At 40.6% G+C, this 24,292-nt stretch overlaps 1 protein-coding gene across 2 annotated transcripts in view; it reads left to right on the top strand.

Moving 5' to 3' along the window:
• The window catches only part of WIF1 (WNT inhibitory factor 1), a 107,474-nt gene extending 83,462 nt beyond the window's left edge, over positions 1-24,012 (top strand). Inside the window, exons 3-10 of one of the 2 annotated variants that reach the window (XM_039358648.1) lie at positions 3,978-4,086; positions 15,482-15,622; positions 18,244-18,339; positions 19,309-19,404; positions 20,896-20,991; positions 21,762-21,857; positions 22,515-22,610; positions 23,292-24,012. In XM_039358648.1, coding sequence (XP_039214582.1) covers positions 3,978-4,086; positions 15,482-15,622; positions 18,244-18,339; positions 19,309-19,404; positions 20,896-20,991; positions 21,762-21,857; positions 22,515-22,610; positions 23,292-23,413 — 852 coding nt within the window. In that variant the 3' untranslated portion in view covers positions 23,414-24,012. The remainder of the gene's footprint in view (positions 1-3,977; positions 4,087-15,481; positions 15,623-18,243; positions 18,340-19,308; positions 19,405-20,895; positions 20,992-21,761; positions 21,858-22,514; positions 22,611-23,291) is intronic. The other variant, XM_039358649.1, reaches the window with a different exon arrangement.
• The last annotated feature ends 280 nt before the right edge of the window (positions 24,013-24,292 follow it).

The following is a 24,292-nucleotide window of genomic DNA, read 5'->3' as shown; positions in this document are numbered from 1 at the left end:
ACCTGCCCGCACATGCATAGCAGGGTAGCAGCCTTCAGTCCATCTTCTCTCACCTGGTTGACCCGCAGGTAATTCTCCACCCTGGAGACGTAGGAGCTCCATTGTTCAGGGTGAGAAACATCAAATTTGTTCAGCTTGCCCACTTTGGTCATAGCTGACAATCACAAGGTCTTGATTGAATGCCTTATACTGCTAAGGAGCTGCTGTGTGAATCCTGGGGACAGATCCCTCAGGATAACTGTGCCTCCAGTGTGGCTTACTGGCAGGCAGGGTGGGGACGTGGTCCCTACCAGGGCTCTTATGCCTGGTCTCACACCCAAGTGACTTCTGGTTCAAGTGCTTCAGCTCTCTCTTTCCTTAACAGCATCCCACCTTCGTCGGCACTGTTAAATACTGTGTTCGATGAGGCAGTGATCAGAGGAAAGCAACAGCTCTTTATTGAATGAACACAGAAGTAAGTCGAACAGCCACTCGGCTTCTATTTATACCGGACTGCCACTAAGCGGCAGCCAATGAATTTAAAGCACCATATGCCGCCCAAAGTGAAGGCTTGTAGCTAACATACAAACAGTTAGAGACTTGATTTAAACATATTCAGCTAACAGCTTGTAACTGCCCTTAGAAATTGGGTCAATACACAACAAATAATATCTCTTTTCTCAATAATTCTCAGTAATTTGATTAAGTGGGAGAAATGTGAGATAAACTGAACAGATAGAAATTGTATCCAATGGAGCAAAAACGTATTTCTCTTCAGGCAGTATTGCTTGATCATTTAATAAAAATGTTTTGCTATTTGTCTTTTTAAGTATGTGCAATTACGTTTCCCAATATTCCAAATGTCAGATAGCAGCATAAAATTCACAGAATGTAATATCAAACAGATTTTTGTTGTGTTTCTCTCATTGTTCCTTTTCTAAGGATTTTAATCAATTGTCAAAATGACAATTCTAACAACAAATTAAAATTCATTGTATACATTTCATTGTTAAAAAGTACAGATGATTCTCCTATTTTGAAGTTTCAGCACTGAGTGACTGGTGAATGAATAATTTATTGGCCATCCCAGCTCCCTCATGATTATGATCTGGCTACTTGGTAACCAATATGCAGCATCCTGTAGTCACATGATTGTGATTGCTGCCTTCCCTGCTGGCAGGGAAGGTCACAAGTTGTGCCAGTATGTCTTCCCCACTCACACACCCTCTCAGAGCCATGCTGGCACTCACACTACACATCCCTAGCCACTCACCCACCATCTCTGGCCACTCACAGACCTTTGGGCACCTTCCCTCAGCAAAAGCAATCACCCTAAGCCCTCCCTTATTTGCTTCTGTCACCTGGCAGTAGCCATCCCAAGCCCCATCATGCTCACACCATGCCTTTCTGCCATTTTTGCTGCCTCACACACCCTTTTCCACTCAGCAGTCACTATCCCAAGCCCCACTGGGCTTGCACCACATTATGTTGGCCATTTGCGCAGCCCCTCACTGCCTCCCCCACCCCGTAGCAGCCAGTCTTCTGCCTGCCAGTCTTCTTGCAAGCCATCTGGGATAATTTTCTGTTCACTTCTCCCCTGATTTTGCTTATTGGAAACCAGCAGGAAGTTGCAAAGAGGTGCTTGTTTAAAGACCCACAATCCTCACTTAACATTGGCAATCAGGCTGCAGGAATTGCCATTGCTAAGCAATGAGATCACATGATGTCATGTTTTATGACTGTATTACTTAACAGTGGAAATTCTGGTTCCAAGTGCCATCATAACTCAAAGACTCATTATATAGAAAAAAACCCTTTATGGCTAAATGTATTTGCTATTTACAGTAGTTCCTGAAATTTCATATTTCTTTTACAGAAAGCTTATTTTTTGGAAAATGCTATATTATATATTTGTGCTGGCCTGTAACTGTAATAAAGGCTGAATTGAATTGAATATTATATATTCTGTGCAAACTGAAGCCAGCAAGTAAAGAAAGTGAAAAATAGTTAATGGTCTAAAACCAAAATCTTTATTTCTCATCACAGTGTAAATTAAAAAAAATATTTATACTTTCATAAGTCATAATCAAAAGATAGTTCTTGGTAATGATGTGCTAGAGGAATTATGTCCCAAATTTCAAGGCCATTTTCTAAGCTATAAAGAGAACGTCTCATTACTTTTCAAATATAGCCAAAAACTGCTTGTAGATTCTATAGATGTTTTCTAAAATTCAAAGAGGTCAGTTATTTTAACCATAGGTTGTGAACTCTTCTCTCATCACATCAGGAAAGCCTTATTATTGACACAGTAAAATGTTTGAGTGTAATCTTTAATTAACAGTGATGGTATTTGAAAAAATGTGTTACAAATGATTTCAAAGATTGTTTTTTTTTTCTTTCTCCAACATCCAGCATTCTCGTTAATTATACTTACAGGATGAAAAATGTCATGTTTTCTTTCTCTCTTGGAGCAAGACATCATTAAAAAGTAACAATTAATAATTTTCACAATTTTGGGGAGTTTTTTGAGATAGCTAACAGGCATGTGGATGAGGGTCACTCTGTTGACATTGTATATTTGGATTTTCAAAAAGCTTTTGATGAAACTACTCATTGAGGACTCATTAATAAACTTAGTATTTATGGGATAAGTTATTATTTTACAGACTACAACTTGTTAAAAAATAAAAGGAATCAATAATGTTCTTTAAAAAATAATAGATTACCATGTTGGAACCAATGCTTTTTTTTATAAATTATCTTAATCTAAGGCAGAGGTCCCCAATCTTTTGGGCACCAGGGATCGGTTCTGTGGAGAGAGGTTTTTCCACAGACCGGAGGGTACATGATTTTGTGTGCTGCTTGCATTCCACAGATGGGGCTTTGCTTGTTTGTGCGGACCAGTTGCTGGCATGCCACAGCCCAGTACTGGTCCACGGACCGGGGGTTGGGGACCCCTGATCTAGGTGTTAAATACTGAGGGTCAAATTTGCAGCTGACCCTAAACTATTCAGAATGATAAAAATCAAATTAATTAAAGAGAATTTCATAGGGCCCCTTTTGAACTGGATAGTCAACCAAATAATACACGAGATTCAATTTTAAGTAAGTATCAATGATACCCATTGGGGCAACAATCTCCTGCTTCTCATATATACATTGGTGCAATTCCTCATCTATTTGTTATTGCACAATAAAAGAAATATATGTTGTGATGTATAAAGACACATAGGGTGAATAAAGAGACAAATTCCATGTTAGGGTACATTAAAAAAAGGATTGATAATAAAACCATCAACACTGTAATAGTCTTATGCAAATCTCTGGTAGGTCAATTTGTGGGATATAGATACAATTTGTTAGCCATATTTTAAAAAGTATATAATAGAAAAAATGTGGAAGAGAGGAAATGAAATGATTAGGGGCCTTAAACATTTCCTTCTCAAGAAACAGCTCAAATGTTTGGAATTCTTTAGTCTAGAATAAGTCTGTACAACATATGGGCCTGCTCAACTCAAAAAATAAATCCACTGCCATCAAATGCTTCCATCATCAGGAAGGATCTGCCATGTTGCCATCCTAAGATACCCTGCCAATCACCAATGGAGTATCTCCAATGCCTCCAGGCTCCACTGACACTGCCAGTCCATCACTGCAGTCTCACCATTAACCATCAAACAGCTGATTGGGACACCAACCATTTCTTTGGGGCTTGCCATTATTTTTAATTTCTCTCTACAAGTTGTCTAGAAGAAAGGCAACTGAAGGAACACATTATCAAAGTATATAAAATCATGTAAAATATGGACAAAGTGGACATGATTTTTCTACCTTCTCTCTATTTGTTCAGAAGTAAATGACACAATGTTAAGTACACAGAACTGAACTTCTAGTTGTATTTTTCTCATCAAAATAAGACTCTGAAGTAAAAAAATAGAGAAACATTATTAGAATAAACATATTTATTATATATTTTTATACATTTTATTTTCATGCAGGCTGAATTTTTTTATGAATTCCTCTCTTTGCACTCTCTGGATAAAGGCATAATGGCTGACCCAACGGTAAACATCCCTCTACTTGGAATGATACCTCACCAAGTCTCAGGTCTGTAGCGTCCATCTTTATTTATGCATCCAGTGTTGTTCAAGTAAAGGAAGAGTGAAGCAAAGTATTGAACCCACATGTTGTTGGGGTGTGTGTGTGTGTGCGTGTGTGTGTGTGTGTGTGTGTGTGTGTGTGTGTGCCATTAAAGATAAAAAATGCTACGTTAACTGTGAGGATTTTAAAAAATACTGATTTGTTGATGACTTTAAGCCAGTCATTCTCTTGCAACACAACCCATCTCACCAGGTGGTATTATGGGGAATATAGCAGGCAGGAGTAGTAGGTAGATTTATGTCAAGCACCATGGAAATCAGGAGATCCAGGCAGTTCAAATGGGTATAAAGATTTATTGCAAGCTTAAGCTTTCTACAAAAATCTGAACTGGGTATCAGCCCAAGCAAGCTGGTGGTAGAAAAGAGTCACAGGAATTCAAGGTGGGCTGGACTTAGATCTCTTGTGGGTGCTAAGGGACTCATGACTGATGATGTGTTTGACTACTCTCTCAGGCTGAGCCTGATCATCTCCTACAGTTTATTCCTTTGCTTATATAAAATAAAGTAGGATAAAAAGTAGAGTAATACAATAATGAATAGAATAGAATAGAATAGAATAGAATAGAATAGAATAGAATAGAATAGAATAGAATAGAATAGAATAGAATAGAATAGAATCTGTTTGCAAATGTTATTAAATGTATCTGCAATCTTAAGACAGGCTTAAGATACAGAAGGATCTGGACAGACTTGAACACTGGGCACTAACTAACAAAATGAAATTCAATGGTGAAAAAAGCAAGGTTCTACATTTAGGCAAGAAAAACCAAATGCACAAGTACAGCATAGGTGGCACCATGCTCAATAGTAGTAACTGTGAGAGGGACCACGGAGTCCTAGTAGACAATCACCTAAATATGAGCCAGCAGTGTGCTGCAGCTGCAAAAAAGGCCAACACAATGCTAGGCTGCATTAACAGAGGGATAGAATCAAGATCACGTGAAGTATTAATACCACTCTACAATGTCTTGGTAAGGCCACACTTGGAATACTGCATCCAGTTTTGGTCACCACGATGTAAAAAAGATGTTGAGACTCTAGAAAGAGTACAGAGAAGAGCAACAAAGATGATTAGGGGACTGGAGGCTAAAACATATAAGGAACGGTTGCTAGAATTGGGTATGTCTAGTTTAACGAAGAGAAGGACAAGGGGGGACATGATAGCAGTATTCCAATATCTCAGGGGCTGCCATAAAGAAGAGGGAATTAAGCTATTTTCCAAAGCACCTGAAGGCAGGACAAGAAGCAACGGGTGGAAACTAATCAAGGAGAGAAGCAACCTAGAACTAAGGAGAAACTTCCTGACAGTGAGAACAATTAATCAGTGGAACAGCCTGCCTCCAGAAGCAGTAAATGCTCCAACACTGGAAGTTTTTAAGAAGAGACTGGACAGCCATTTGTCCGAAATGGTGTAGGGTTTCCTGCCTGAGCAGGGGGTTTGACTAGATGACCTCCAACGTCCCTTCCAACTTTACTACTATTATTATTATTATAACTTCTCTGAATCAAATTAATAATTTGGTAACAATGAAAGTCTTTGGAACTTTTATTATCTATGCATCTTATGTTCCACTCTGAAAAGACTGAGAGGAGGAATGCCAAATATTGGGTCTGCATCACTAAAATTCTTGCACAATGAAAATGTGCTCATATTAGTCAAGCAAAAGATACAGAAACATCCAGTTTTGATACCAACAAAATCAGCCCTTCCATTTGGCAGAGGCAATTGTGGCCTCAGTCTATAGATGCTGAGGGTCTATAAGTGGCCTTTTGATGCTAAAAGGCAAAATTGTGTCTTCACTTCTAACCTAGCCTGCTATCCTCAGATGAAAAGGAGGATACTGACTGTTGCCTTGTCAATGTTGCAATAATATGCAGCTAGCAGTCCAGATGGCTTCTGGAGTAGTAATATCTTATATCTTTTTCAAAATCATATACAAAGCAACTACATTCAGCACGGTAGTTGGAAAACCATCTCTGTACATCAAAATGAACATATAAACTTTAACTTAGTAGAACTAAGTAGCTAAGTAAGTAAGATTTTATTTTGTTGTGAATGAAAATGTAAGAGTAGCCAAGGATGAAAAAGGAATCCAAATAATATAAAACAGGGGTCCCCAGCCCCTGGTCCATGGACCAATACCGGGCTGTGGAATGCCAGCAACTAGTCCGCACAAACAAGCAAAGCCCCATCCACAGGATGCAGGCAGTACACAAAACCACGCACCTTCCGGGCCGTGGAAAAACCTCTCTCCACAGAACTGGTCCCTGGTGTCCAAAAGATGCACATGCATCAATCTGGAGCTCAGTTCTTGGCTGCAGAGGTTAAATGACTAGCCAGGCAAAAATGAGAATAGTGAAGACCTCTCTCTTCCTTTCATTCTGGACACAAAGGCAAGGTTTGCAATTAAATTAAAACAATCCTTTAAGGCACTAGCGTAGAAATAATGGCCTTGATCAAATGCAATACAGATATTGGAGGCACCCTTTATACATGTAGCTGCACTGGTGGTGGGTCAAATCACCTTTGGCATTTTTGAACAGCATAAAAGCTTTTGGTTGGCTAGAGCAGGGGTCCCCAGCTTGTAGGCCGCGCCTTGTGCAAAAACAGGTTGCCACCGTGCTGCAAAAATGGGCTGCTGCACTGCAAGGTACAAAAATGGAATACCACCGCCGTGCCCTGGGGTGCAAAAATGGGATGCTGCCATCGTGCCTTAGAGCACAAAAATGGACGCTGCCATGCCACAGGGCGCAGAAACAGGCCACCGCTGTGCTGTGGGGTGCAAAAATGCCCATTGCTGCACTGCAAGGTGCAGAAACAAGGCACTGTGCCATGCAAGAATGGGGCAAGGCTAGTGAGTATCACATGGACACTAGCCCTGCCCCATTTGCAGCACGCACATGCTTGCGGCCCTGCATGCACATGTGCACGCACACATGTAAAATGCGTCTCCCTCCCTATTCCTCTGGTCTGCCAACTGACAATGGTTGGTGACCTCTGGGCTAGAGGGAACAGAGATGGATACAGGACATTGCTGTTGTTTCAGAGGTTGAAGTAAAGAACATGAAATAGGAGTGTTTTTTCAGATGATGATCAACTCTCTGGTTGGACGGTAACTTCATGGAATAGGTTGGATTAAAAGATGATTTGCAGTGGTGCCATTGCAGTGCTGAAGAGCAAATACATTAATATATTTTCATTAAGGAACTGAATTGGATGCATGCAGCCCCTGCTGTCAAGAGTTATTGTGCTAGTGTCTAGGCTATGCTTCTTAGAACAGGTATATTTGCCTTGGATTTGGGATGACAGCAGAGGTTATTCATACCAACCTAAAGGAACCTTTCCACCCTGATCCCTCCCAGAATTATGAGAAAAGCTTGTTGTTGTTAATTGCGAAGTCATGTCCGACCCGTCGCGACCCCATGGACAATGTTCCTCCAAGTCTTCCTGTCCTCTACCATCTTCTGGAGTCCATTTAAATTCACACCTACTGCTTCAGTGACTCCATCCAGCCATCTCATTCTCTGTCGTCCCCTTCTTCTATTGCCCTCAATCTTTCCCAGCATTAGGCTCTTCTCCAGTGAATCCTTCCTTCTCATTAGGTGGCCAAAGTACTTGAGTTTCAACTTCAGGATCTGGCCTTCTAAAGAGCAGTCAGGGTTGATCTCTTCTAGGACTGACCGGTTTGAACGCCTTGCAGTCCAAGGGACTCGCAGGAGTCTTCTCCAGCACCATAATTCAAATGCCTCAATTCTTTTGTGCTCAGCCTTTCTTATGGTCCAACTTTCACAGCCATACATTGCAACTGGGAAAACCACGGCCTGGACTATACGCACTTTTGTTGGCAGGGTGATGTCTCTGCTTTTTAGAATGCTGTTTAGATTTGCCATAGCTTTCCTCCCCAGGAGCAAGCGTCTTTTAATTTCTTGGCTGCAGTCCCCATCTGAGGTGATCTTGGAGCCCAGAAAAATAAAATCTGTCACTACCTCCATTTCTTCCCCATCTATTTGCCAGGAATTGAGAGGGCCGGATGCCATGATTTTGGTTTTCTTAATGTTGAGTTTCAAGCCAACTTTTGCACTCTCCTTCTTCACCCGCATCAAGAGGCTCTTTAGTTCCTCTTCACTTTCTGCCATTAGAGTGGTATCATCTGCATATTTTAGGTTGTTGATATTTCTCCCGGCAATCTTAATTCCAACTTTTGATTCATCTAGCCCTGCCTTTCTCATGATGTGCTCCCAAAATATTGACCTATCATGGGTATTGGCTGAAAATTAAGAAAGCTGAGTCCCAACACATCTGGGGAGCACACATTCAAGAGGATGATCTTATAATTGATTTTTAATTAGATATGACTTTTTCTACAAGAATGTATGTAGCATTTTCTCCTATAACTTATTTGTACTGTATATTTTAATCTAATAGATTAAATAGATTTAATCTAATTCCCAATAGATACACTAATCAACTACTTATTTTAACATTTATTACAATATTTATTATATTGCTGATTCTGCAAATACCTCAGTAGCTCACAGTATATAGCACTAGCACTTAAACTTATATACCGCTTCACAGCCCTCTCTAAGCAGTTTACAGAGTCAGCGTATTGCTCCCAACAATCTGTGTCTTCATTTTACCAACCTCGGAAGGATGAAAGTGTCAGAATCCAGTTATATTTCCTTTCTATCTATCTTCTCTGATATAAAACCAATTCTTACCCTCTCCTAGATCCTGCCATACTCCTAAGGGGGAGGGGGGTATGCATGCGGATTTTGTTACTTTCACTTCCTTGATTCACTACAAAGTAATCTTTTGTTTATTTGCTTTCGGGTCTGCTAACCATCACAATGTAACTATTTGCCTTTCATCCTATGCACCTCTGAACTTCTCCTTACCGGCAGGCTAAGAAAAGGGGGAGTGAAAAGATGCAGCCTCCGGATCTGGTTTATTTATCCATCATGAAAATAAGGTGTGAGGAGTTGTTGAATGATTGTGCCCAACAGCCGGATTAATGTTATCTTTCCTGGATTTAACACCTAGAAATCTGCCAGTCTGAATCGCCTGGAAGAACTGCAGGATGGGGGTTGCTTAGGGACACTTTAAAACATTGATTGGTAAGGAAATCCCTCAGATCCTGTCTATCATGCCTGCTATCAATTTCTCTTAATAATGTGATGTGTGTGATGTGGTTCCTTACATTAGACAGGATCTGCAGTAATAGTCAACCTGGAAGGAAGAACCTTGCTGGGGGACTTTGCAGAAAATACAATGTCAGACGACGAGGCAGGGAAGGGAGAAAACCCCATGAAGAGGGAGCCTTCCCCCCGACCGAAAACCTGCCAGCTGTCAGGATCTGAAATGTCATACTCTTCAGGAGAAGAGGTGGTGGTGACACGTAACCACAAACCTCGGTGGTCAATGGGCGTTGGAAAGAAAGGTGAGTGGGAAAAGAGATCAAGAAAGGTGACCCTGAGACAGGGGGCCCACCAATCAGAATGGAAGCAGGAGATGGAGAAATCCCTGCACGTTAGCGAAGAGGAAGGAAGTTGGGCACAACACTTGAACTGGTTCCTAGAGAAAGCTATTGACATGATGAAAAGAACCCTCAGCTCTCTAGGGAAGGAGAATTCTGAGCCCCACGGCCGCACCAGCACCTGGAGCTGCAACTAGAGAGACACTGAGGCGGAATTGGAACCTGTAGCCCGGGGATGTCTGCTGATCCAGTAGTGACCACTTCAGCAGCCTCTACTCCCCGCCGACTCGCAAATGGCGATCAGGATGGAAGACAATACCACCGACGGTGAAGGCATCGATCCATTCAAAGACTCCTGCCGCTGGACGCGAAATTCAAGGGGGAGCCGACACGCTTGGGGTTTTTCCTAACCCAAGTCCTCAGCTACATGGAAGAATATGGACAGCACATCCCTAGTGACAAAGTCCGTAACCGTATCATGCAATCCGCTCTGGATGGACCAGCCACAGATTGGGTGGTAAACTTGCACGCTTCCGATGCCCCAGAGCTCAACGACTTCAACCGTTTCATGTCCTCTCTGAGAAGGCGATTGCAAAGCCTGCGAAAGAATCAAAACAGTGAGACAAGGCAGACGCCCGGTAGCTGAATATATGCAAGAATTCCGGACCATAGCCAGCAAGTTGAACTGGCCAAAAGACATCCTCCTTAGCCATTTCAAAGACGGCCTAAATTATGACCTGTATGACGCTTGCCTGCCCTGGGGGGACCCACACCAACTCTATGAATGGTACGTCCTGGCTGAGGAAGCAGAGATCGACCTACCAAAGAGGACCATCAAGGAAAACAATGGGGCCGCTCACTCCTGAGCCAATGCGCGAGCCAGCGAAGCCACCGGTTATGGCCAAGAAGCCAACAGGTTGCTTCAAATGCGGGAGAGAGGGGCACCAGGCCATAGAATGCCACTCAAAAGCCCCTCAGCACAACCCAGACCGATCACCGACCAGGAAATCCGGGAAGTCCCCAGCCAAGCCAAAAGAACCCGCCATGAGGGCGATAGAGGCTGTGGATCCCCTAAACTCTGCCCAACATGGGAAGGGAACTCCAACCTACACTGCAGGGCCGGTGGACAGCTCAGAGGGCAGCTCAGAGGGCGAACCCCTGGTAAGTGGAACTACCCCTCCTCAAGACAGTGACTATATTAGCTCCCTCCGTGCCCGAAGCTGTCAAAGTGAAAGCATTGATAGACTCTGGCTGCACCTACTGCCTCATTAACCCAATGCTAGTAGGGAATTTGGGCATTCAGGTGATTAGGCTAAAACAACCAATCTCATTTGGCCAGTTAGATGGGTCCATAGCGGGGGAGTGCCAGCTACCCTAGCCACTTTACCAGTCCACCTATCCCTGGGAAACCACGAGGAAGACATAATGTTTGTAGTGACCCCAGGCATGGAATGCCCAGTGATCCTAGGGCTGGAATGGTTAAAGAAATGGAACTCCCTGAGTAAATTGGAGGACAGCAGAAATCAATTTCCAAAAATCAATTTCCCGAAGGGGGACCCTACAGACTTAAACCCCCAAGGAGTCCTACCAAAATTAAGAACGGAAAAAGCATCCATGGGAGAAGAAAAGGGGCTACCTGAAATACCAGAGGAATAACGAGACCTTGCTGAAGTTTTCAGTGAGGAGAGGGCGGATGAGCTCCCCCCTCACCAACCCACGGATTGTGCCATAGAATTCAAGCTCGGGGCAAAACTCCCGAAGCCCAGACTATACTCCATGAGCCCAAAGGAGAAGGAGGAAATGGAAAGATTCATAAATAAAAACCTAGAAAGGGAGTTCATCAAACTTGCCAAGCCTAAAGTAGCCACCCCGGTCCTCTTTAGAGAGAAGAAGGACAGCACTTTACGCTTGTCCGTGGACTACCGCCTATTGAACGCAATCAGTGAAAGCAACCTATACCCTGTACCCCTCATGAAGGACATGTTATCCCACCTCTCGAAAGGAAGAATTTTCACTAAACTAGATCTAAGGGAAGCATATTACCGCATTACAATTAAGGAAGGGGATGAATAGAAAACCGCTTTTAATTGCCCAATGGGGTGCTACCAGTTCAAAGTTTTGCCATTTGGACTACAAGGGGGCCCCACAGTATTTATGCAATTAATCAACGAGGTACTAAGGGAGCACCTATTTAAGGGGGTCCTGGTTTATTTAGACGACATCCTTATCCTCACCGAATCCAAAGAAGAACATGTCAACCTAGTCAGAGCGGTTTTAAAGAAATTGTGAGCCGCCCACCTATATGCCAAATTATTGAAATGAGAATTCCACCAGGAAAGAATAGACTACCTGGGTAATCAAATATCCCCACAGGGCATTGAAATGGACCCAGAAAAGGTCAGAGCAGTATTAGAAGGGGCACCACCTCGCATAAGGAAGCAGCTGCAAAGTTTCCTGGGGTTTGCAAACTTTTACCACAAGTTCATTCCCTCATTTGCCCAGATAGCTCTGCCCCCCACGAACTTACTAAAAATGTTAGAGAATTTTAATTTCTCTATTGGTGAAAAAATAAATCAGAAGCTCTCACAGTTGACTGCATTTAGCTGATTCAAAATATAACTTCTTTATATTTATATAAAAATATTTACAATACCATACATTCTTCTTTACAGCAACATAGCACAAATGAAGACTTCTTACAGAGAGATACAGAGACAGACCTGAGACTGGAAATCCAGCTCCTAACTCAATACCTTTTTGCACAGACTCAGTAGCACTTTCTTCTCATTGGCTGACTGAGTTACCACATGACTCTTCCTGCTCATGAATATTCCAACAAAAAACAAAGGGAGAATCCTCAGTGAAACCTAGCCAGCCACTAAAATGGACAATGGAATGCCAAGCGGCGTTTGAGAGATTAAAGAGACTCTTTTCTGCCGAACCCATATTGAGGCATCCAGACATGGATAAGCCCTTCATAATACAGGCAGATGCAGTGGGAGTGGGGGCTGTACTATTACAAAAAAATGATGAAGGGGTATTGCTACCATGTATAAGTTCAAGAAACTCACCAAAATGGAACAGCACTGGCCTATGTGGGAGAAAGAGGCATACAGGATACGTTGGTCATTCCTCACGTGGCATCAGTTCCTTGAAGGGAATAAAATCCCTTTTCAGGTGTGGACAGACCACAAAAACCTGGAAGCATTGAAAACACCCAGGAAGCTCAACCACAAGCAAGCCCGCTGGTCCCAGCATTTTCACCAATTCCACTTTACGCTCAAGCACTTGCTGGGGGGGGGGGGAAGAACCTCTTGACAGATGCACTATCTCGCATGCCCCAATATAACAGCACATGAGCCAATGATTTTAAACCACTTATGGCGGAACCATAACTGGCAACGCCAATAACTACCAGAGCTCAAGCTAAATTAAAACCGCAGCTGGGTAGCCAAACCGGAATTGAACTCCGGAAAACTTTGGAAACAGATGAATGGTTCCAGAAAAATAAACACGTGTGCACAATCAAGGACGGGCTGCCTTGGGTGGGGGAAAAGTTATGTATACCAACCACCCAGGGTCACATGATACAAAATCAGCAGGGTATTTTGGATTTGTAAAAATATTACACTTAATTAAAGGGCAATTTTGCTGGCCATCCATGAAAAAGGACATAGAAAGTTACGTGGCCAGCTGCCCAACGTGTGCAACTGCCAAGAGGTTGCAAGGGAAATCTCCTGGACTGTTACAACCCGTGGCAAATCCCTCAGCCTCCTGGAGGAAAATAGCCATGGATTTTATAGTGGAACTACCAGAAAGCAATGGAAACACTGTCATCTGGATGGTTACGAACTTGTTTTCCAAACACTTTATCCCTTGCCAATTGATCCCCACCACAAAAGCCTTGACAAAACTTTTCATGCAGCACATTTACAGATTGCATGGGGCACCCCAACACATCATATCTGATAGGGGAGTGCAATTTATGTCAGCATTTTGGAAGGAATTTTTATCCCTCTTAGGAACCATCCAGAGACTGTTATCTAGTCATCATCCTCAAGGGAACAGCCAATCAGAATGCTTGAACTCAGTACGTGAGCAATACTTAAGATGCTTTATTAATTTCCAGCAAACAAATTGGATGGACCTACTTCCTTTCGCAGAAGTTGCCTACAATAATGCAGTCCACTCCAGCACAGGCTACACTCCTTTTCAAATAGCCACCAGTCAAAGTTTCAACCCCATACCAGAACTAATCCCAAATGAACCGGCAATCCCATCACTGAAAGAATGGATAGAACAATTACAAAACACCTGGCCAATAGTTAGAAAAGCCTTAGATGAAGCTAGGCAAGCATACAAAGCACAAACAAATAAAAAAGAGTTGAACCCACACCATTCATTGTAGGAGAAATGGTATACTTGTCTACAAAATACCTAAAATCCCTACAACCCTGTAAAAAACTTGGACCAAAATATATAGGACCTTTTCCAATTAAAAGAATCATAAACCCAGTAACAGTAGAATTAGAATTACCCCAAAATCTCAGGTAAATACACCCAATTTTTCACTGCAGTTTGCTAAAAAGGGACAACAGTAAACCTTATGGCCAAAAATTCCCCCCACCACCACCTCCAGTCATATTGGAAGGAGAACAACACTTTGAGATAAAGGAAATCCTAGACTCTAGGAGATATCATGGGACAACTCAATACCTAGTAGCATGGAAACACTCCCCTCCTCACAAAATGAGTGGGTCCATAAACGTCATGTCAGAGCCCCGAAGCTGTTAAAGAAGTTTCATACAGAGTATCCTAACAAGCCAAACTAACTTTTATACCTGTTTTGTTTTCTCTACAGGTGGATCTCTCTTATTTTAACGGGGGCAGGATGTCAGAATCCAGTTATATTTCTTTTCTATCTTCTCTGATATAAAACCAATTCTTACCCTCTCCTGGATCCTGCCATACTCCTAAGGAGGAGGGGGGTATGCATGCGGGTTTTATTACTTTCACTTCCTCTATTCACTACAAAATAACCTTTTGTTTATTTGCTTTCGGGTCAGCTAACCATCACAATGTAACCATTTGCCTTTCATCCTATGCTCCTCTGAACTTCTCCTTACCGGCCAGTTAGGAAAAGGGGAGGGGAATGAAAAGATGTAGCCTCTGGGATCTGGTTTATTTATCCGTCATCAAAATAAGGTGTGAGGAGCTGTTGAATGATCGTGCCCAACAGCCGGATTAATGTTATCTTTCCTGGATTTAACACCTAGAAATCTGCCGGTCTGAATCGCCTGGAAGAACTGCAGGGTGGGGGTTGCTTAGGGACACTTTAAAACATCGATTGGTAAGGAAATCCCTCAGATCCTGTCTATTATGCCTGCTATCAATTTCTCTTAATAAAAGTTCCTGTTGGAAGAGACCGTTTCCAAAAGTTCTGCTTTCTTAAGATGTGGATTGAAGTGGTTCCTTACAGGAAGGCTGAGTCAATTTTGAGCCGGTGAGAACTGAACTGCTGAACTGCTAGCAGTGGGCACTCAGCATAATTACCCTGCAATACTGCATTCTAATCACTGCACCACCACTACCAGAGATAAATATGGAGTTATATATCTCAATATAATATCAATAATACAAGCATATAAAAAAAATATTTGTCAACCCTCCTCCATCATCCACTATCCAAATAACGTATAAGATATGTGAAAGAGTTCGGTTTCACTTCTTATCTAAATGCTATTAGGAAGAAAACCATATATCATGTCTATTTTTCAAATCCAGATTTCTCATATAATAAAATATTGTTCTTAATGAAATTAACATGCCACTAAAAATGTGTACCTTTTTCCCTTTTGTTTTTAGTTGTTCAAGTTGGATTTCCTTGTCTTGGAAAACAAGATGGAGTGGCAGCATTTGAAGTTACAGTAATTGTAATGAATTCAGAAGGCACTATCATACTGCAAACACCACAGAATGCCATCTTCTTTAAAACATGTCAGCAAGGTAACTGGAAGTGGGCTGAATAAAGATTTGTCTGTTTTCAGAATTTTCATTATTTGGGGAATATCAACATTTGATCCTATTTCCTAATCCTGAATCAAGAGAGTGGGAAATATCTGGCATAGTAATAAAAGATCCTAATAATCCAAACATTATTAGTAGTGTAGTACACAGAATTCCTCACCCATTCCTGATCTAGAGGTTAAGGCACCAGTCTAGAAAGCAGGAGACTATGAATTCAAGTCCCACCTTAGCTGTGAAAGCTAACTGGGTGACATTGGGCTAGTCACTCTTTCAGCCCAACCCACCTCACAGGGTTGTTGTTATGGGAAAAATAGGAGCAGGAAGCTGTGTTGGGTATGTTTGCCACCCTGAGTTATTTGTAAAAATAATAAAGGCAGGATACAAATAAAGAAAGAGAGAGAGAGAGAGAGGAAAGAAAAGAAAGAAAAAAAGAAAGGAAGGAAGGAAGGAAAGGAAGGAAGGAAGGAAGGAAGGAAGGAAGGAAGGAAAGAAAGAAAGAAAGAAAGAAAGAAAGAAAGAAAGAAAGAAAGAAAGAAAGAAAGAAAGAAAGAAAGAAAGAAAGGCTGATTTCAGAAAAAGCAGGGAGGCAGGCAGATTTCAGAAAAAGCAGATAATTAACATAAGATAAATAATGAAGAAAATAGGTAGCTTATCATTCAGCTACATGTTCCTGCTGGCTAAAGGTATCCCCAAGTTATGAGCGTTCTCTTAGCGAATGTTCAAAGTTATGCGGTAAGCGCCCCCTAGTGTTTATGAAAAAGTCTCAAAATTATGAATGTTGCCGCACCACAGCAGTCATTCACCCTTACGAACGACCACAGTGACGCTGCAACCTTCACCCTGGCTATTCCCTCCCTTCTCCCCCTCCCTGGTCTCCCTAGCTTAGGCAGTAAGTCTTGGATACTCATCTTGTGAAGATTGAAATCCTTCACTTTCTTGGCTGCTCTAGGGCTTCGATGCATTCACAGAGAATGGAGGCCTAAAGTAACGCAAGATCATGCAAGATCAGTGGTGCAAAATTTCACGCTACTGATCTCGCATGATCTCACTGGACTTTAGGCCTCTGTTCTTTGCAACAGAGAACAGAACTGAAGCCGGGGGAGGCTTCCATGTGCCTTCGGAGACCCAATCCAGGTGTCAGAGGCCTTTTCTGGGCTGCTACCGCCAGGAAAGGAGGCCGGGGGATGCTTCTGCGGACCTCCAGAGGCCAAATCTGGGTGTCGGAGGCCTTTTCCGGGCTGTTGCTGCCCAGAAAGGAGGCCGGGGGAGGCTTCCGCAAACATCTATGAAGCCCGATCCAGCCGTTGAAGGCCTTTTCCAGGCCTCTGCCATCCAGAAAGGCCTCTGGAATCCGTTCTGGACCTCAGAGATCTCTTTCAGACCTCTGAGGCCCAGAATGGAGGCCAGGAGAGGCTTTTGTGTGCATCCGGAGGTCCGTTCTGGGCCTCGGAAGCCTCCAGAAGCCTCTGCTCTCTTGCCAGGAGCTGAGAAAGAAACAAGCTGGATAGGAGATAGATCTTCACAAGGTAAGTGACCCGGCAAGGCATGATTGGGCTGGGGACTAATTGAGGCATCTCAGTGGCAGGGGGCTTGGGTGATCTGAAGCAGATGGCCTATTCCATCACTAGGCCCCCCAACCCTAAGATATCTCATGTTCACTTAACAAGCAGCGCATTTGCCCACGCATTAAATTAACGAATGCATGGGCTAAAGCTGGGAGTGAATCACGTTCAAAGTACAAGATTCACTCCTACAAATGGAATGAGTAAGCTCCATTACATTTGTAACTCGAGGACTACCTGTAGTTGCATACCCATGCAAAAGCCCAAACAACACTTGGCACTTTTGCTGATAGGGAGAAGCTGGGATTATAGCATAGTATTGTTTCTCATAAAACTTTTTGTATAAGAGGACAAAGGGGACTATGAAGCAGTAGAAACTGTCTTAAATGACCAGAGAACTGAAATGGAGGTAATAGCTGGCAATTAAGATGGACCTAGATAGCTCTGGTGATTGAAGATCTGTGCAGTCAGGCAAATCTCAGTTAGTCTGGACCATATTTACACTGCTGAAGGCTTGGTAGCTCAGGGCAAACCTGGAGAACATTGCTAAAGAAATCCAAAGAAAAACCTTAAGAGGAAGAAATACTATGGAAACTGTTTTTACTAAATGCAGATGCGTCTGTTGGAGGTCAAAGATGAAGGAAGATCAAAGGTTTACCAGTGAGAGAAGACCCAGTTGCCAGTTTGTCCTCCATTAAATTGAGGTTTCACAGTTAAATCCTACAGTTTTAAATTGGGCTATTCCTTCCAAAAACTATTTATAGAACTTTCTTTGACTTGCAAGTGGGACAATAAAATTGTAAATTTTCCTTCATTACATCTTTCTCTTAATATTCCTTTAAATTATATTTTGACATGCATGCCTTTGATTATAGTTTTCTTACACATCTTGGTCTGTGTGTGCTACAAAAATATCAGAGATTCTGACAGAGAGATATTCTTTTGGGAATCCCTATTACATCATCAATAGAAGCTGGTGTACTTAAGCAAAAAATAAGTAAATTAATTTAATCTATGTCTACATCATCTTTTTTGAAGCTGAATGTCCTGGAGGATGCAGAAATGGGGGATTTTGTAATGAAAGGCATGTCTGTGAATGTCCAGATGGATTTTATGGTCCTCACTGTGAAAAAGGTAATCAAAAAGAGTTCTTCAGTTCTATTCTGTACTTTGTTTATACAAAAAAAAAAAAGAAGCTAAGCAGTCACTTCTTTCCAAAATATTGTTTTGGATATGGCTAGGAGGCTTTCTAAAATTTAATCTAATCTAATAAGAAAAGTATTTAATGAATTGCAGCTCTTAAGAAAGCATTGTTTGTTTATAGAAAAGATAAAGAAGTTTCCACTAAAAGATCTGAAAGGCAAAAAAGAACAGGCCAACAATTTAATGAGAACTTTGGCAAAACATTAAGTAGAATGAACATTAATTTGAAAATATATTGTTTTATTCTATCATTTCTCAAGAGAATGTCCAAAAAGACAGACCTCCAATAATACTTTTAGTTGGGCCCTATTTGTCAGGACTAAAGTTCCTCTTTACCTTAGAAGAGAGAAGGGTATATTATGGAATCTCTTTCTAAAATGTTCCTAACTTGTGCACACTTGCACAGTCTTTTGGAACTGGTATCTTCTAGATACATTGACTTCAGCTGTGTCATTTTCCTGCCCTTCATTTGGATGCAGTTAATTATAGGAACTGAAAGATGAAATCATTCTTTCCTGGCTCCCTGGGATTAGGAACACGGACTGGCACTGACTGTGGCCTATAGCAAGTCCAATAAGCATAATCTATTTGTATTTCATGCACGCAAGAAATATATATGTACAGCCCATCAAAAATGTTGTTAAGTAAAATTTCAATTTACTTCCACTAGCTGCAGTTTGGTATTCATACAAGCTAGTTATAGAAAAATCTTACTTGAAAATCAAGCTCGAGTCTTATTTGTATCATTAGAATATCTACCAGTGAATCAACACTTTTCCTTTCAGGGGAGAAAGTTATTTTTGTTGTGAGATAAAAATGCTTTATATTTTAAGGTCTATCCTCTCAATATGTTAATGATAATTGTTCAGTTTAATACTGTTTCTTAACTCTTTAAATCAGCTCTGTGTACACCACATTGCATGAACGGCGGACTCTGCATCATTCCGGATTTATGTATCTGCCCACCTGGTTTCTATGGCATCAACTGTAACAAAGGTATGGCGGATAGAAATAGATACCTAGAAAGAAACATATATTGCCATCTATTAGCATGTGGTTGACTTAAAGTTTGCACAAGATTATATTCCTGCATTCTCTGTGTTTATTCTTGGATGCACTTTCCTTTTGATCACAAACATCAAATAAAAAAAGCATGACCTAGCTGACTCTCAGAAAATTAAGTGTGGGATGAGCTGGAGAATTCTTGAACAATTTCATTTTCATTGAATTAGGATTTTTTTTAGGATGATAGAAGCTTAATATCATTCATTATACAAATAGATAAATCGGTCCCAAGCATCATAACAGTAGTGGCCAAAATTGTGGAAAACTTTTGGGGAAAGTGTATTTTTGAGGTTTGATGGCTAATAACACCACTTTTTTGGAGTAGTACCATAAAATTATATATCAATGGAAAGATAATTTAATCAAGAATGTAATGCAACAACATTTGCTCAATTATCTGTACTGTATTCTATGAAAAGGTATAGCCAAATAACCAGAAAAAGGAACCACAACTTGCTTAGGTTGATCTCAAGTAGCTTTCCTTCATCTGATTGTAGCCAATGAGCATGAGTGTTTACAGAGCCAATCAGGTGTCATCTTGTTTTGGCCATGAGCCAATCAGATCACAGTAGGATTCAGTTATTGATGTCCTGTATTGAAGCTGAGAGGAGGACATTTGTCAGTGTGTTATGTGATTGCTATCAAGGTGGTTGGGGTTTTTTGTGTTCTATCATTTAGTGAGCTTGTAAAACGTAATAAAATTAAAACAATGGTGCAAAGAGTTGACTGGTTGCCCAGAAAGCGATGTAAGATAGTATTATTAAGTGAACAAGGCTACAGTTATAGAGAAATTAGAAGAAAAGTTGGTGGAAACTTAACCAAAGATGGCATTTCTACTGTACACTTTTCCCAAAAATTTTCCACAATTTTGGCCACTACTGTACTTTCTAACTTGCAGGTCTGATGAACACAAACTGTATTACTTCAGATGTTTTTAATTTCAGTTTCAATCAGAATCAGCCAGCATGGTCAATATTAAAACCTTACAGAGGTTGTAGTCCACAACATTTAGAGCATTGGTTCTCAACCTGTGGGTCGGGACCCCATTTGGGGTTGAATGACCATTTCACAGGGGTCGCCAAACAAGGCTGTCTGCCATTTCTCCCCCTTTTCTTTGGCCATGCCCCTGGCACCCGGTGATATATAAGTGGTTGGGGGTCACCACAACATGGGGAACTGTATTATGGGGTCGCGGCATTAGAAAGGTTGAGAATCACTGATTTAGAGGATACTAAGATGCCTCCTTTAGGGAAAGTATGTTGGTTATTCTGCATATATAAACATGGTACAATAGATCAGGATGTTAAGTTTTGTTGAGCTCTTTGGCTTTTAAAAAGACTGAAAATTTTATTGAACTTCACTAAAACTTTATGTAAATTATCTGTTATATTATATGTAATAGTCTAATACTATATCCCACAGCAAACTGTACAAACATCTGTTTCAATGGAGGAATATGCTTTTATCCAGAAAAATGTATTTGTCCTGCAGGATTGGAGGGGAATCAGTGTGAAATTAGTGAGTCTTGTTTTTATTTCTTTTAATTAAATTTGAAATATTTTGCTTGAAATTTCCAAAATATCACATGATGGTACATACAACAGAGTCCAAGTGTAATTTATCTATCATAGTGCAGTCCTTCTGTGGGGCTGATTCTTTTTGTCCTTTATATACTAAGAATACAATAAATGACAATTAGATACTATATTTATGTTATTACTCAATATGAAAAATCCCAGATACATAAGCATTCCTGATTATAATAAGGAATGATTATAATAAGTTATTAATATTCTAGGTCTCCAAACTTGGCAACTTTAAGATTTGGACTTCAATTCCCAGAATTCCCCAGCCAGCCTACAATGGATGTATGGGTAGTCCTTAACTTAAACAGTTCATTGAATGACTGTTCCAAGTTACAATGGCACTGAAAAAAGTGGCTTATGATCGTTTTTCACATGACCATTGCATCATCCCCACTGTCATGTGAACAAATTCAGATGCATGGCAACTGACTCATATTTATGACTGATAACATGGGCATCTTGCTTAATCACTGCTTCATTCTACCACTGAGATTCCAGTTCCAATTGTGATCATAAGTCAAGGACTACCTTTAGGAGCAATCTCTGAATTCCTATTTTCATATGTATCCAGAGCAACCTAGATTACATTACAAAAAGTGTTATGTGAAAGTCTCAACTGACCGAAGACATGACAACTGGTGGTGTTAGATTAGCTTTGATTTCAATAAAACAAGGCACTAGTGTCACATTTTGTATTCCTAGGCAAATGCCATCAGCCATGTCGAAATGGAGGTAAATGTACTGGTAAAAATAAATGTAAGTGCTCCAAAGGTTACCAGGGAGACCTTTGTTCAAAACGTAAGTAGGATGCCTTTTTAAGAAGATTAATAGAAGATTTAGTTAATCAGTCAATCAATAAAAACATAAGACAACAAATTCTGAGTCAGCAAATAAAAATAATAATAAAACTAAATAATTATAAAATTAATGTGATCCAAGTACAATATATCTTACAGTAAACAGTAAACAGTAAAACAAAAAGTAGTTACATTCATAGAAATCAAATTATACTGATTGGGCAATCATAACTATAATGAATCCAGGTGATCTGGAAAAGTGACCAACTGGGGAGACATTACCAGTAATAGGGCATATTTGTAACCAGGGCAATATACTAAAACATAAATTAGTATTTCATTAACTCCTTCAACATAATGGCAAAGCCTTTGAATGGAATACAGGTAGTCTTTGTTTAGCAACTACAATTGGAATCAGCAACTTGGTCATTAAGTGAAGAAGTTATGAAATGAAACCATGACTATACTTATGATCTTACTTCAGTTTTATTTGCTTTGGGAATTGTTACTTGGTTTAGATATCTTGATAGCTGAAAGAAAAGGAGAGGGTGGCAGATTCAGAGGGTCATTGTCTTCACATCATACTAATAAGAATTGTATAATATAAGGTTCATCTGTAGAAAGACATTGAGTTTGATATTCATATAAACCATTATAGCTGTCTGTGAACCTAGCTGTGGATTATATGGAATCTGTATTGAGCCAAATGTATGTCAATGTCAAGATGGATGGCATGGAAGGAATTGCAATAAAAGTAAGTCCCAAGAAATTTAAGTTTTAGATATGTCTGTATGTAAGAGTGTTATAATGATTTTGGGTGATATAGTGACAATGTAATCTTATCTGAAGGATGTAATCTTCAGCTGAAATCCTAGCATACAACTATTGACCATTAAATATGTGAGTCTAGAATAACTGATGGTGATAAGTTATCAGTTACTGTTTTCTAAACAACTGGGTTCCAAGCAACAGTTTTTAGTAATGTCACAGTGCCACATTTTAAAATAATGACTGTTGCTTTACAGCATACGTTTTTTTTTTCCATTCCATCATATCTGATTCTTGGAGGCTGTCTGGACAAGTCCCTTTAGTTTTTGTGGCATGATTTTTCCCCCCCAGAATAGTTTGCAATTCCCTTCTTAAGGCTGAGAAAAAGTGACCTGAACAAGGTCACCCAACTGGCTTTGTGCCCAAGGCGGGACTAGAACTCACATGCTTCTGGGTTCCTGCCTTATCCATTACCACACAGCTACCTAAATTTGCTCTCTAACTGTTGAACTAGTACATTTCCTCTCCCTCCCTCCCTCCCTCCCTCCCTCCCTCTCTCTCTCTCTCTCTTTCAAATGTAGAATACTTTTGCATGTAAAATGCTAAGAGTGACAACCACAGGTCTCCTTTGGTAGTTCTTCAGTTTTGAACTGGCTTGTTTTTTTAGGGTATGGGGCCAATCTTCTTAATGCCATGAGGCCAACAGGCATCAAGCACAGGCAGCAGACCCCTTCACCTAAACAGGCTGAAAAGAGCCAAGGAGGCCCTGAATCCAATTACGTCTGGTGAACTGCAACGTCTGAAATGCTTTACATTACACAACGTTCTGGCCTTCATTAACCTCTCATGTGTTCAATATTAAAAATGCTGTTCGTTATGTTTTAAGATTATTGGTCTGAATTTTATTAGCTTCATTATAAATCCCAGAGCTAATACTTATTATTCTTTGAAACTTTTGTTTCTCTAACACATTTATATAGGCTTGTTTTCAGTGCTTTGTTTTCTTTTTGTATTATATTTCAGTACTTTATTGAAATAATGGAGGGGGGGTGCGCATACACATGCTCAGAAACTCCTCAGAATTCATAAGGGTGAGTTTTAAAATGGCAGTCTGGAATGTAGTTTTTCTTTAATCAACCTAGCTTAAGCAAGTAGAAGAAATAGAAACGTAAGTTTGATTTCTATTTCAGATTGAAGGGCTTCTTGTACTTTGTTTAATATTTTTTAACTTAAAATCAGTTTCTGTTTCATATAGTGTGCTCTATATGAAATGCAACAGGGCTGTGGTATTGAAACTATATAATATATATCATAAACAAAATAGGTCTTAAATAATAAACATGTTTGTACTTATGGTTATATATTAAATAAAGATGCTGCTTTATTTTGTCTATGTTGAGCTGTAATAATTCATAAAACTCTGGGCAGACATTTCCTACAGTATATTTTGAAAAGGAGCAGAACTTTATAACAAATATTTTTTAGAAGTCACATAAAACTAAGAAAACAATTTACTACTAGAGCAGGGGTGTCAAACTCAATTTCATTGAGGGCCACATCAGCATTGCGGTTGCCCTCAGGAAGCCGGGTGGGTGTGGCCAGGGTGGGTGCAGCCTACTGGGTGGGTGTGGCCAGCTCTACATTGTTCGCGTCAAGGGTGCCTGTGGG

This window comes from Crotalus tigris, unplaced genomic scaffold, assembly GCF_016545835.1.
Source record: "Crotalus tigris isolate CLP2741 ecotype Arizona unplaced genomic scaffold, ASM1654583v1 scf7180000019050.494769, whole genome shotgun sequence".
In the NCBI taxonomy this organism is placed as follows: Eukaryota; Metazoa; Chordata; class Lepidosauria; order Squamata; family Viperidae; genus Crotalus; species Crotalus tigris.
This window is presented reverse-complemented; position numbering and strand designations above follow the sequence as displayed.